At 36.6% G+C, this 15,218-nt stretch overlaps 1 protein-coding gene across 7 annotated transcripts in view; it reads right to left on the bottom strand.

Moving 5' to 3' along the window:
- Lrp1b (LDL receptor related protein 1B) overlaps nucleotides 1–15,218 on the bottom strand; it is a 1,777,797-nt gene that overhangs the window by 778,369 nt on the left and 984,210 nt on the right. For all 7 annotated transcript variants that reach the window (XR_009056008.1, XM_057755646.1, XM_057755649.1 and 4 more), the window contains exons 9-11: nucleotides 11,847–12,018; nucleotides 8,698–8,841; nucleotides 2,627–2,863 (exon numbers count right to left, since the gene is read on the bottom strand). Coding sequence is in view for 6 of the 7 variants with exons in the window: in XM_057755646.1 (XP_057611629.1) it covers nucleotides 2,627–2,863; nucleotides 8,698–8,841; nucleotides 11,847–12,018 (553 nt within the window). In the remaining variant the exon portion in view is untranslated. The remainder of the gene's footprint in view (nucleotides 1–2,626; nucleotides 2,864–8,697; nucleotides 8,842–11,846; nucleotides 12,019–15,218) is intronic.

The following is a 15,218-nucleotide window of genomic DNA, read 5'->3' as shown; positions in this document are numbered from 1 at the left end:
TGGACAAATTCAACAGAACACATATACAGGCTGCCCATGCGTGCTTCAGCATTGCCAGGTCATATGTAAATTTCATGTATATATGTGTGTGTATAGACACACACACACAACTATAGGGATAAAAGAAACAGAATTCCATATAGAGATATGCAAAATATCTCAATAATCATAGCAGAAAAAGTTTTCCAATCTAGTGAAAGAAAACCCATTCAAAAAGAAGAGGCATATGGAAGAGACCAGAAAAGAAAATGATCATGTCGTATCACAGTTAAAATAGTAACTATACAAAATAAGACAGTGTGTTAGCAGCTTCAAATGAAAGCATCAAGTCACATCTGAAGGCCAACTGATCTTAACAACAGACAGCTCTCCACAAAAGTATTAAAATCAAGTGGGACACAGAAGTGTCTAGCGCAAGTTCTGAAGGGCAACACCTGCCAACACAGGCTACAATACCCAGGAAAACAAACAAACAAACAAACAAATTGTGGTTTGCCAATATAAGTTTAGGCTTTCTCATGTCAGTATTACATTATAATTAGGGTTTTTACTCTTTCTAAAGGAAAATGTAAAACGTCAACTAAAAAAAGCTGCCTTGTCTTTTGAAGAATATGCCTGTTAAGTATTCACGTCTGAGAGTGTTGCTGTAGGGTCTTACAGCTATCAACTCTGAAGTTAGGAGTGAAGGGATGATCCTGATAGTCCAGGGTTGTGGTGTCCATCTCTGCTGTTACACGCAAAGTCACCAGCCTCACTGGTAAGATAGTCATCTCAATTCGGGTTATCAATTGGAACCTCTAATCAGAGCTCAGAATCAGACACTTTTTGAAAGGAAAACAAGACCCTCTCTATTATATTTTTATTTCTCCTGAAAGATTCTTTTGAAAGAAAAATATACCCAACAATCTGCTTGGCTAACAGTGCAAGTCGCTTTCTCAAAATTTGATATCCCATTTCTGAGACCAGTAGCAAGAAGCTTCTGCCAGAGTCAATGCAAGAAAAACGTTTAATAAAACCTTTTGTGAATACAAAAATCGTGGGTGACGTATTTCCTTATTCAGTAAGCTATTTTTAAAATGTGAAACTGCCACATATTTCATTTTGAAACTTCACTTGCCTCTCTTGGAGAGTGAGCTTTTTGTCATTGGTAATTTGACTTGAACTATAGCTAAGCTGAGCGAATCATTTTCCTATGAATCTCTGGTTCTGTTTCACAGAGCCATGTATATGTTTCTGGACTCTCTTTTTCAGTTTGCATGTTTTCTGGCTCCTTGTGCATCCTACCTCTGGGTAGGTTTTCTTAAAATATGACTTTACTCACACTTTTTCTTATATCAGAAATCTTTATCCTTTTATCATTTTATGCAAACCGCTTCACCTTACATTCAAGGTTCTTCATCATATCCATTTCTACTTTGTATGTACTTTTTGTTACTATTATCTGCAAGTTGAACTGCCAAAATAGTGATCCATCGAGAGTATTTGTGTCCTATTTCTGGAGAATATTTCTCCATACATTTCTGGCTGCATAAATGCTTTCTCTCTGCCTTTAATATCTTCTCTCAAGGGTGTACCCCACAAACGGCATGGTATATGAGGAGGCTCTGAACATATCCATGTAAGGGTGTCTACCACTTCCTGTAGATGCCCATTGCCTAGACAATCCACATGAACTTCACGTTTTGGGGGAGTGGGGAGATCAGCTTGGACCCCAAAATTACATATTGTAATGCTTTAAATTTTCCATGTGTTTATATTGTCCATCAAGGTAGCCATTTCTGAAAAATTATTTTTTACTTTTAACTCACACAATAGGCTAGAAACTGTACTTCATAAATATTCAGTTAATGACTACTGACTTAGAGATTTCTATTAAAGAAACTACTGACTTAGAGATTTCTATTAAAGAACTGTGTAGGCTTTACGCATGAGGAAAATGAGACCCAGAATTATGATAGGAAGTTACTCAATGATGTGTTGGTTTAGCATTAAGATATTTTTCTATCTTTAATAATGGTATTTCTTTGGCTGCTTCTAAAACTATTTTATACTGGTTTGAGCAGAGTGCATGCATGTGAAGGGTACAAAATACTACATTTGTTACATTTGTGTTGATAAATTAAAGTAACTATATCTTTATGTTTCTGTAAAGATATTTGCTACATCAAGAGCATGGCTTTACAACTGCCTTTTAACAGACAGAATAAGAAAGAGTACACAGGAATTTGATGGCAATAGGTGCTTTTATTGAGATAGGCAGTTTTCTAATAAGGACCAATACTACGGAATTCTTTGACACCCTGTTAAACATGATATTGTACCATGAAGTCTATAATGGCATCATTGTAATTACACATTCTGCCGAAAAGGGAACAGTATCACTATTTACTTACTATAGTGTTTAAAATGTAGTAGACAATTCAAGTTTCATTTTTCAAAGGCATATTAGCATACAGAATTGGAAAACTGTAGAAATTAGTGTCACTGAGATGATAAAATTATAAAATACTCTTAAACGAATAAGAAGAATATGGAATCTGCTTAGCACCATGAAACACACTAGATGTAGCCTTTCAAAGGCCTTTATCTCTGAGCAGCTTGATGTTAATGTCACAGTGTCACTTACCGTCTTTCAGGATGGTTTCTCGCTCTGTGCCATCTATCTTCTGCCGGCCAATTAGAAAACTGGTGGTGTCAGCAAAGTAGATATAATTAGCCTCTGCGTGAAAGTCTAAAGCACGCGGGTTTACCAGATTTTCTATGGGGATCATGCATTCATCAGCTATCTTGGTATTCAGGTCCATCCCTCTAACAATTCCTGGGCGTCCTTTCCCATAAAAGAGGAACAATTCATTCTTTGGCCCTGCAGAAGAAAGATTACAAACATAAACAACCCATGCTGCCTAATCTTCTTTACACTGCAGAATGCCACTGTTTAATTAACTGGCACAATTAGACTTTTTTAAAATTCAATACTAGAAATTAAACTCTGAAATATGCCAAACGGATCTTGATGCAAGAAGGCCGGCTAATTGCATTACTTTAATTAAACCAGAAATTACTTCACTGAATGGGTTATATTTAGTTAATTATTCTTCTGTCTGTATAGCAAAAACATGACAGATCATTGAATAACTTGTAACTTGTGAAATGGAAATTTATTAAAATATCCGGTACATTTAATTGTATAATTCATTACAATCAAGCTAACGCTTTCTGAAGATACTATCTATTGCACTCATTACATTTGACAGTGTTGAAAACTTCAGGCCAATTAAAACTCTGCAGTATCGAGCTGCCACATACTGACTGCGAGTGCTAACAAAAGAGTCACAGGATATCAGAGAGATTAACATGAACGTTATTGTGTTCTGCTGTCCAAACAGGTGACTAATGCGTATAAGAAATGAATCAGTGCCAGCTGATGGCATCAGTTTACTTCATAGCTTAATTGTAATGTCAGAGATGATGTCGTCTGCCAGGAAATCTGATATGTAACACAGAACTCAACAGACGCAAACAAATAACACAAATCTCCAAACAAACAGAAATGATCTCCATAGCTACTAAAATGCAAAATCAAGGTGGCCTCTTTTTTTTCTTTTTCGTTTTTCTTGTGTTTTCTTTCCTTGTTTTCTTGTTGTTGTTAGTTTTTTGTTTGTTTGTTTGTTTTTTCTTTTTAAAAAGCATGGGCAATTTAAAAGCAACTATATCACTAAGAAGCATTTCAGCACACACACACACACACACACACACACACCAATTTTCTGGCACATCTCTCAAAGGATGCAGTTCTGCAGCTGACTGCTTGACTTGCAAAGCTGTCAACTCCGACATGTGTTTGCTGCTATTATAAAAGGGGGAAGGAACCTTGCCAATCTCTAACTTTTTGAACTATCTGGGCAGAGTAAGTTTCATCAGCATCCAAGTCTAGTGGACAGTGCTTCAATACAGAGGAATTACATGAATGCCATCTGCCAGATGCACTCAACACCTACTCCATAAACATCAGAATCTTGTGCTAGTAAATCTTGTTGTTGGGCTTTGGGGTCCCCTTTCCCAATTTCCAGGTCAGGTTCCGGTCAGTCAGATGGTTCTTCAACACACACGTACACACACAAACACACACACACACACACACACGAAACCAAGGCCCTAAATTGAATTTAGAATTCCAAGAAATCAACTATTTAGAAACAACTGAAGCAAAACTGTTTCTACTACCTCAGACACCCAGCATTTACAAAAAGAGAAAATGCTCCCCGAAGTTCAAAAATCAACTGTGGAAGAACAACAGCTAGGCCCATATTCTGTCACCAAACAAGGAAATCCTCTTGCCACTTACATATTCTGAGCTACAAAATCTCCAGCTTGAAACATGAATCTGCTTCCTCTTGAAATCTGGCAACTGAGTAGTCATTGAGTAAGTACTAAGCCCTAATCCTATGACCAGAATGAGAGATGTCAACTTTCTGGCATTAAATAAAGCCTGCTCAAGCTGTTTGAGCTCCTATAAATTCTCGTCTTCTGTTTTATTTTCTTACAAAGGCAATTTTTAGATATTGCTGTAGTGTGTATCACAGAATTTTTAAAGCAATTTTGTATATAAACTATGCATTTTTCATTATCGGAGGGTCTATTTTTGTCTAGTTGGATATTTTGTCTAGTTGAATTTCAACTTAAACTTTGTAAATTAATTTTATTCTCATTACAATCAATAGCCATCCAAGGATTTAACCATATAGTACACTTCACTACTATGTAGTTTCTTCCTCAAATTTAACTTATGTATATATTTCACAGTACATATTTACTTTTTGTTGACACGTATTCATTGAACAAAATGATGAATTCATAATGGCATTTTACTTAAATATGCGAAGTAATAGGCCATAGAGTCTAGCTCCTAAATTCACAAAAAGCCTGGGTTCCTTTCCTTCTTCGAATTTATAAGTATTTAAAAGGAAGGTCCATGTTATAAACATTTTTTCCATTTAAATTAACAAATTATTTTCTGTGTTGATTCACTGTTAAGCATTAACATTGTTTCTATTGCACAGCAGAGAGATTGCTGAGAAATTTACATATTGACTTTATGATTTTATGCTAACAATGAGATGAGATTTTCCTTTTCCTCTATTATTCCTCACCTTTCCTTTGATGTAATTATAAGATAATTATAAGATAAAAGCATAATGACTTTGTGCTTCATAATCTCCTGATGTTTTCCTGATTTCAAAAGTATTTCATTCAAAATAATATTTTATATGATATAAAATTAGTATCAGTTCATTTGGGAGCTTTCCTTTTTGAAACTATAGAATGGTTTTGGACAAATGTGTACATGGATGGAAATAGAAAATACGATCCTGAGTGAGGTAACCCAGACCCAAAAAGAAGATCATGGGATGTACTCACTCATAATTGGTTTCTAGCCATGGATAGGGGCCACTGAGTCTATAATTTGTGATCCTAAAGAAGCTAAACAAGAGGGTAAACCCAAGGAAAAACATATAGATATCCTCCCAGCTATGGGAAATAGACAAGATTGATGGGCAAAAAATTGGAATCTTGGGGGGTGGGGTGGGATGGGGATGAGGGGAGATGGGGAGAGAAAATTGTGAAGGAGAGGATGAGGGGAACTGGGGGAATCGGGGTGATTGGGGGTAAAGGAAGGTTGGATGGGGGAGCAGGGAAACTCATACCTTAGTTAAGGGAGCCACCTAAGGGTTGGCAAGAGACTTGAACCTGGAATGGCTACCAGAATCCCAGGGCAATGTCCCCAGTTAGTTCATTGGGGCACCTGAGGATAGGGAACCTGAAATGAACCTATCCTATAATCATACTGATGAATATCTTGCATATCACCATAGAACCTTCATCTAGCGATGGATGGAGATAGAGACAGAGACCCACACTGGAGCACCGGACTGAGCTCCCAAGGTTATAATGAGGAGCAGAAGGAGAGAGAACATGAACAAGGAAGTCAGGACCATGAGGGGTGCACCCAACCACTGAGACAGGGGGGCCGATCTTTTGGGAGCTCACCAAGGCCAGCTGGACTGCTACTGAAAAAAACATGGGATAAAACCGGACTCTCTTAATGTGGTGGACAATGAGAGCTGACGAGAGGCCAAGGAGAATGGCACAGGAACTTTCATCTGGCGATGGATCGAGAGAGAGACAGAGACCCAATTTGGATCAACCGTCTGAGCTCTTAAGGTCCAAATGAGGAGCAGAAGGAGGGAGAACATGAGCAAGGAAATCAGGACCACGAGGGGTGCACCCACCCACTGTGACAGTGGAACTGATCTATTGGGAGCTCTCCAAGGCCAGCTGGACTGGGACTGAATAAGCATGGGTTGAAACTGGACTCTCTGAACAAGGCGGACAATGAAGGCTGATGAGAAGCCAAGGACAATGGCACTAGGTTTCGATCCTAATACATGAACTGGCTTTGTGGGAGCGTAGCCTGTTTGGATGCTCACCTTCCTGGACCTAGATAGAAGTGGGAGGACCTTGGTCTTCATGTAGAGCAGGGAATTTGGACTGCTCTTCAGTATCGAGAGGGAGGGGGAGTGGACTAGGGGGAGGAGAAGTGGAGTGGGGATAGGGGGAGGGGAGCGGGGGGAGGGGGCAATATGTGGGAGTTGGGGGAGGGAAATGGGAAACGGGGAGCAGTTGGAAATTTTAAGTAAAAAAGAATAAAAAAAAAGAAAAAAAATTATCACCATTAAATTTGATGATATTTTGTTATGTCATTAAAGTACCTTCAAAAACATTCTTTTTAATTCTAGCATAATACTTCATTGACTAAGGAACCAGAGTCAAGGATCTATCATAGCAGATTTTCATTTACATTTTAAATGAATATGAAAATTTTAATGGGCAATCTTGGACTGCCATTGCTAGCACATGTCTGTTTGGGACATTTAAATTGTAAGAAAGATATTTATATTTTGTTCAATCTTATTTTGGGCATTCCTTGATGCTTACTTTACAATTTCTTCGTGTGTGTGTGTGTGTGTGTGTGTGTGTGAAATTTAATTAGACAGTGACAAAACTTGGGTTCTGGTTTCAAGTTCCTAATTTCATTCTACTATCAAATTGAGGGCACAGGTTTCTTTCTTCCTTTCTTTTCTTTCTTTGTTTTATATTTTTCAAGATAGAGTTTCACTGTAGCTTTGGAGCCTGTCCTGTAACTAGCTCTTGTCAAACAGGCTGACCTCTAACTCGCAGAGATCCCCCTGCCTCTGCCTCCCGAGTGCTGTGATTAAAGGTGCACGCCACCACTGCCTGGCAGGATTAGGTTTCTTTATAGTTTCTGTGGATAAACAGAATAGAAAACTTAAATGCTTTCACTACAGTGTTCTCCAAGCCATTGACCCTTGCAAATAACAAAGGAAAGAGACAGGGCATCTCCACCTGAGTGGGAAGGATGGCCCGCAGGACGTCATTCTGGAACTAGCAACCTCATTTCTAGCTTTCTAACCCCCTGACCTCCACTAAAATGTTCTGTTTTTTATATTAACCTTTCCCTCTGTGGATTGCTGTTGCCCTGGCCTTTGAAAGTGCCAGATGTCTGACTTTCTGCTAGAGGGAGCTTAAAGAGTTTGAAAGATCAAGACTCAGTCTTTGTTGAATCTATTTTTATTTATCATAGTTAGAATTTTTTTGTGGTGGTTTTTGCACCCAAAGGATATAGTCTATAAAAGTTTTCTTAAATGCAGCTCTAAGCTGACGTTTTCCCATATTTACGTACATTGTGTGTATACATGAATATGATTACACATTTTCATGGCATACTATCACTTCCTAAGAGCAACAGTCGATTTAGTTATGTTATACAACTGTGCAGACACATTCAACTTCTCTGATCTGCAGGCCTCAGATCCAGAAAATCAAATAATATCCAGATAGGCTCAGGAACATGAGACCAGATATCTTTATGTTTCCACGGTTTAATTCAAAGACAGAAACACAAATTAAACATGTATTTTGTTTATTTCTTTTCTTTTTAAAAAAATCTTAAAAGCTTGTTCAAAAATAATCATGAAAATACCATGCCAAATCTCAAAAATTAAATAAAAAAATTTCTAACAACTTATAATCAAGGGAGGGTTTCTGATAAGCTGTTCAAAGAATTGATACATGATTGACATCGCTAATGAAACACGAAATAATGTAGCAAACTTCAGACCCATTGCTGCTGTGGAAAGTTGTGCATTGGTACTGCCTTGCTGTATCTAGTGGTACTGCATTGTTGTATGTGCTCTTCAGTCAAACAAGACACCTATTAGGAAGATCATTTTAGTTTACATAGCTGAAAAATATAGTCAATCTTGGGTAGAGTTCCTTGATTTCATGAACCTCATTCAGGAACTTAAATTTAAAATAGATTTTTTTTTCCCTTAAAAATATTCCCTGATGGATCACTAAGGTGAGCAAGTTTGCTAACCCTTTGGCTTATAGAGCTGCCCTTTTTATTGCCTCAAGGAAAGGTAAATCCTGACTTTGAAAAGGGAAAATGTATAGCATGCACTTGCTGGTAAATATCACTGTAAGACTGTAAGTCTCTTGTTCTTCTTACTGATGGGGATGATGCTAATTAAAAAAAAAAAAAAAAAAAAAAAAAAAAGCAAAACACCCACAACTCTCCAGAAGTGGTGCCTGCTGGCAAAATGTGTAGCAACATACTTTTGCATGACTTGCCGTCACTCCCCAAGTTGAAGCCAGTCCTGCAGCGACAGGTCCGTGACTTATAACTGCTGCTGAACAGACAGATGTGTGAACAGCCCCCTGGCAGTCCATATGCATCCAGTTCACAGGCGTGGCTTCTGACTGCAACAGAGAAAAAACCAGACAAGTCAATTATGTGTAAACTTTACAGTGTAAGGACGTGCAATCTTAGCAAAATGTTGCATACCCCACTGTGGAGTACTATAATAACATGGGGGTAGAGATTAAACCCCAGAGAAGAGGGAGGAAGATTGACAGAATCTTCTTGGGTTAAATTAAAAAATCAAAGAGATATTAATTTACTGTGTTCATAAATATGCAAATAAAATTAACATTTTTGTTTGTTTTGGAGCCAAGTTTTGTGTGCTTATTTAAATGTCATTAAAAAAGAAAGAAAGAAAAACATAAAAAAATGTCAGAAAAAATTCCCAGTGTAGGGATTTGAGCAAAGGTTTTACTCTTCATCATCATATGGGCAATCACACTGGGAGAGACATCATCTGAGCTGATGAGAAATGCTAAGTCACAACAAATGTTTTCAATATTTGCGACCCCAAGAAAATTATGGTGTGAAAATGTGCTTTATTAATGTTTAGAATTAGGGAGGAACAAAATGGAAATAGGACCATGAAAATAAGAAAGATCATGGCCAAAGAGAAGTAATACTGTAACTGTGTCCCTAAGAGTCTGGCTAGTATTAAAACTAAGTTTTTGCTCAACTCTTAGTTAAAAGAGAGGTGAATATCATGACTAATTTATTTTATAGCCAAACTAGTTTACTTTAAAAAAAATACTTTCTTCTTTCCGTATTCATCATTTTTCTAAGAGAAAAAAAAAATGAGTGAAAAGCTCTTTCAGTGAATGTTTTATTGCTGTGTAATGTCTTAAGGCATCTAAAGTAACTTAGGTAACATGGGAAAAAAAGTAGCTTAGGTAATAAACCCATTCTGTTATCATCATCAATTCCCTTTTTCCTTTTCATTACCACGTTGTCTTTCTTTATTACCTATCAGTATATAAATGTTCCAGTATTTATGCAACTTGGCAAAGAAGCAACTTCTCATTGCACTGATTCACCTAAGGCGCATGCTTTTCCATGGCCATTGCTCATTTTCTCCATTTCCATTCCTTCTGCCTCCTTCAAACCGACTTTAGTCACATATCATCCTCAAAATGTCACTGTCAGAAGTCAATAAGCTTCACGCTGTCAAGTCCAAAGGCCATTTGGATTTTCTGAACTGCTTCTTGGTGTCATCATTTGGCTTCTCTGTTCTTGACGTACTGGTGATATGTTCCAGTGTTATTTGAAACTCCTCTCCATGTCAGCTTACATCCCTGATGTTCACAGCTATTCAATGGTGTTACATAATACCTCTATGTCAATCACTCCAACTGCTATATCTATCCTGGTCTTCTCCAAACTGAATACATAGTCTTGTATATGCATGTATCTCTCCAAATCTACATTTAAGTTTATAATAGACATCTGAAATAACTCATAAGACAGACCTCAGTCTTTTCTTCTAAATTGTTTTGTTTCTCATTTTTACAATTTATGCTGTTTCAAATTTTAGCAACACCTATGCCTTCATTCTTGACTCTTTATCTTTTATATCCCATCCAATATATGGGATATATATATTAACTCCTACTTCTGTTTACTTGACTACTACTCTCTTGGAATAATCCATCATCTTTTTTAATCACCTACCTCTCCCCAGGACAATCTGGCATCAATCCTATACATCTATGGAAAGTTCATAAACATTATTATGAAACTCTGCTGAATGATTTTTATGCTTCCTACTTCATGAAATAGAAAAATTAAAGAACTTTATGATAATCTGCAAGCTCCTACGTGTTACATAATCTATGATTTCTCTAATTTTTTCCCCTTTCCTGTTTGTAGCCACTCTGTTTCAGACATATACGCCAGTGGATGCTCCAGAGGAGTTTAGCTTTGTTCTGCCCTCATGGCTTTGAACTTACTCATCTCTTCCTGCACACTGCTCACTCCAGAGATCACCAGGCTTCTCATATTCAGTTTCCTGAAGTTTCTATTGCATGTCATTTTTCTAGTTAGAACTCTTCAACAAAAAATTGCAAACTCCCCATGCCTGATTCTTTAAGTCTTCCTTATCTTTTTCTCTCTTTGATAGTAGTTACTATTTCTAATGAAATAAATAATTTACTTATTCATTTTGTATTGTATTGTCTCCAATATGACTTAAGTCCCATAAAGCAAAAGCTACTTTGTGTTTAGTTGAATAGTATATTCCCAGCATGTAGAATAAATCTTGGTACATAGTAATGGTCCATGGATAAATAGCAAATACAGAAGCTACAGAATTCTAATAAAGTTGTCTTCAAACTTCAAAACTGAATTTGTTACAAATCTGTTTGTGACAGTGCACTTCCTCAGATAGATGTACATTAATATTTAATAGTTTTAGCTCAAATTTAATTTGAAATATCACTATAGAAAGATGACAGGAATCTGGGATGGTGATATTCTATTTTCAAATAGTTTTGTATTTTAACTGTGCCTAAACTGGGCTGCTGACAAGCATTATTAACCTACTATAAAAATCATTATATTGCGTTTTTCAAAAATATTAAACACTACTGCAGTTCACTGTAATTGTTTTTTTAATGGGCATTAAAAAAAAAAAAAAAAAAAAAAAAACGCAAAGCAATTGGGATACTAAACCAGGAGAACCAGAACTACCATTGGTGGATATGAGGCAAGTGCCACAGCAAATAACCTGGTTCGAAATTTATCTTCAAAAAACTGGCAGAAAAGTTCAGAAATAAGCCTTAGCATCCGAGCTCCCTGTCTACATACATCACAACGGAAAGTTGTTTGCTGGGGCTATATCGAGCCATCATTTCCACCCCGTGGTTGGAGAAACGATTTGATAGGAGCTGAGTAGTTTGTCATTTAGACTTGAAAAGTGATCTCTATTCTATTCTATCAAGCAGGCATGTACACTTTTGCTGTCAGAAAAGTATTTATGATATCCTCTGTAACACCACGCAGAAGTCCAAGGACTATGTTCCCACTGAAGCTGCTGATAGGGAGGCCGTTAAGGAGTCCCGTGGCTTACCTGTTGGCTGCGTTCTTTTTTGATAGGTTCGGATTCCTCGAGCGCTTTCCATTTTAATTATTGAGTGAATATCAGTGCCATTGAATCTGTTTATTCGTATGATGTTGAAGTTATCGAAACTGGTTGCATATAAATAATCTTCAAATACAGTTATGCCATAGAGATGCTTAACCTGCAAAGAACACCAAATATAGCCAGGATTTTTAATTCTACTGCTTCTAATGTGAAAGAAAAATTATGATTACAAGTGGGAAGAATGTCCAGAGTCAGATGGATATTATCATTTATTTTCTATTTTCCTTCAAAGAAACATTCCAATAATTTCTACTTTTTTTTAGTGAAAGAGAAGATATAGTAGTGGGCAAAATAGTTTTATATGCATGGGAAATAATTATATTCATGTTTCATTAGGAATATAAGCTTTATAGTTTCTGTCCAAGACTGGTAAAAACCAGACCTTGAAATGCATTAACTAATATGCTGTGTCAAAATTAATATCATTTGAGACATTTTAGAGGCTACTTGTTCATACAGATATGTAAGCACTGCAGAATCATAGCTATGCCCTAATGATCTATGAAAGAAAACAACTTTGAATATTTGTTTCATATGTTGAAAGCCACATTCTTGTCCTAAGTTATATTAAAATAATATTTTGTGCAGTGTGGAGAAGAGTACAGAAAGAAATCACATATGTGCAAAATGGTGAATACAATTTGAGCATTTCATTAAAAAATGTCATGATTTCTAAAACTTATTCGTATTGGCAAGTAGAATGCAATTATGATGCTTATGGATATGCATACTTTCATATTAGTAACTTCACTCTCTTTTGGCAAATATTTTCATCTTGAGATGCAAATTGAGTGTTTGAAGTTCATAGAAAGTAGGGTAGAAAGAAGACTGATCATTTGTTTTCTGAACTGCTGGGAGTGGAGCCTAGTGGTTTTACTCAATTATGCATAATTTGCAAAGGTTCTGGTCTGGATATCTGGAGTACTTACTGGCTGTTCTAGGAAATTTTATGAGAATCGCTGGTCACTGTTCTTAGAGACCACACAAGGCTATATTAAAACACAAGGATCTGCAGCTGAGGATATGAGAATGTATGATGTGTTTGTGAAACCACTCATAAAAACTTGTAAAATATTCTTAACAAGAATACCTGGCCAATTATACAGTTCTAGCCTGTCTGGGTCATTGTTATTCCCTGGCCCTCTTGTGAGGTGTCAGGAAAAGAAAACCGACTTTGGTGTTGTTTCAAGATCATTCTGTTTCTTCTTGTCTAGTGTAGAAATGAGTGGCATGAATCAGTGTTAAAGGATTGTTCCAGGTGAAAGCCCTCAGATAAGATTCCATTGTTATAGTCAGTATGTGTACAGATTTAGGCAGTGAAGAAGGGGACGTGTGCACTTACCAGTATCATTTTTAATGGAGATAATATCATAGCCACCAGATATACCAGTGGCCAAGTGTTGATTTGGTCAATACTTTTTCTCACGTTTGAAGATATAAAAAAGTTGGGCTCCTTGCTTTGGTCAGAGTGTGAGACCCTACTCATGCTGTGTCTCACTATGACTCTCTAATATTGTTTTATATATAAGATGTCAGTTCATATCCTATAAAGAAAACCCTTACTATATAAAAGACAATTGGCCAAGGTAGAAAATCTGTTCACATGGCAAAAACGATGCTTTATTCAACAGCTCTTTACTTCTCTTCATATAAATTTCTCTCCATATTTGAAAACTTTTAAAGACTATTTCTACATCAAATTGCTTGCTGACAGATTTAGCATATGTTTAGGGAACCAGCCAAACACAGGCATTAGAAACAAGAGAAAAGGATAACTAAATATTTGATGGCTGGGGGTACAGCTCAACTGGTAAAGCAATTGCTTTACTGATTCGTATGTTTACAGAAAGAACTGAGTTCCATTCCAAGATCTCACACAAAACTAGTTAGGTGTAGCATGACTTTATAATCCTAGAACTAGCTTTGCAATTCAGGAGGAGGAGGATCCATATACTCTGCCTAACCTACCTAGATGAACTAAAGAGATCCAGGGCAACACTATTCTATTAGCTAGAAGTCCTGCAGAGACTTTAGCTCTGAGGGACCTGGCTTCCATTGTCATGCTGCACTCATAAGAACACAGGTGCACACACTACACAAATAAAGAAAACAACAATAGTAATGAGACAGTAAATAAGAGAGTGGACATTTAAAGGAATTTTTAACATTTCTAAAGAGTTATTTTAATTTTATTTTAAAATACGCATATACGTGTATTTCTATGTGTGGAGTTGTGCTTATGTAAGTGTAAGGTCCACAGAGGTCAAAAGACAGTGTTAGACTTCTAAACTTAGTTGTGTGCAATAGAAGTGGGTGCTGAGAACTGAACTTCAGTCCTTTTTAATAGCAGTATGTACTCTTAACCACTAAGCCATCTCTACAGGCTCTTAAAAGACTTTCCAAATAATTAGGAGGAAAATCATTTGAATTCTCCATTCAATGTTTAATTTTTAATGACAAATAAAATAAAGCCTCTCATAATCATCTTAAAAATTAGTACATAGAAGGTCATAACCAAGGCCTGCCAAAGACACTGAATTCTTTAGAACAGGTGAAGTTATGAGGGAAAAAATTGTAACCCATGTAAAGATTTTCATGTATCAAGGATAATTAACTGCATTATAAAGGTTATGAAAGACAAAGTCATTGTAAAAGGTTCACAGAACATGCCTATCTCATACTATATCAGAAAGCAAAGGAAATTTAATGACTAAATCTATTAACTCACTGGAGACCTCACAAAAGACTGATGTAATATAAGAGACAGATAAATATGGGGGGAGAAATACCCCTGGAAAAAGCAAACTTCAACCAAGCCTTTTTAAGGCATTTATGGAGCATTGTCTGAAGAAAAATAAAAGAAAGAAACTAGCAAACAAACAAACAAAAAACACAAAAAACTTAATGCACAGACAAGAATATTGATCTTTGAAATTTCACAAAATTCTCATTTAGGAAGCACACAAATGAATCAGTTGACAAAATTAAGTCTAAGACTATTAAAATAATTAGGGTATTTTTGTGAGCACATATTTGCTTTTGCTAGCAATCTATTTTTAATGTCCCATGGGACAGATGGCGGTGAAGCTCCATATGAATAAACGGCTTGAATTAGTTTTCAGAAAGTAGGTCATGACATTTGTCCCATTCCAGGGACTCTCTCTCTCTCTCTCTCTCTCTCTCGTGAATACAGCGCTTTTGCATTCACGGTCTTGCTTATGTTTATTTGCCTTCAACAGGGAGGCAAAGAAGCAAGAGGCATCTAGTATCATGATTTAGATTGCTGAGCTTAACTGC

The sequence above is a fragment of the Chionomys nivalis genome, chromosome 22 (genome assembly GCF_950005125.1).
Source record: "Chionomys nivalis chromosome 22, mChiNiv1.1, whole genome shotgun sequence".
Taxonomy (NCBI): Eukaryota; Metazoa; Chordata; class Mammalia; order Rodentia; family Cricetidae; genus Chionomys; species Chionomys nivalis.
The sequence above is the reverse complement of the archived record's forward strand: the minus strand, read 5'-3'. Positions and strand labels throughout refer to the sequence as shown.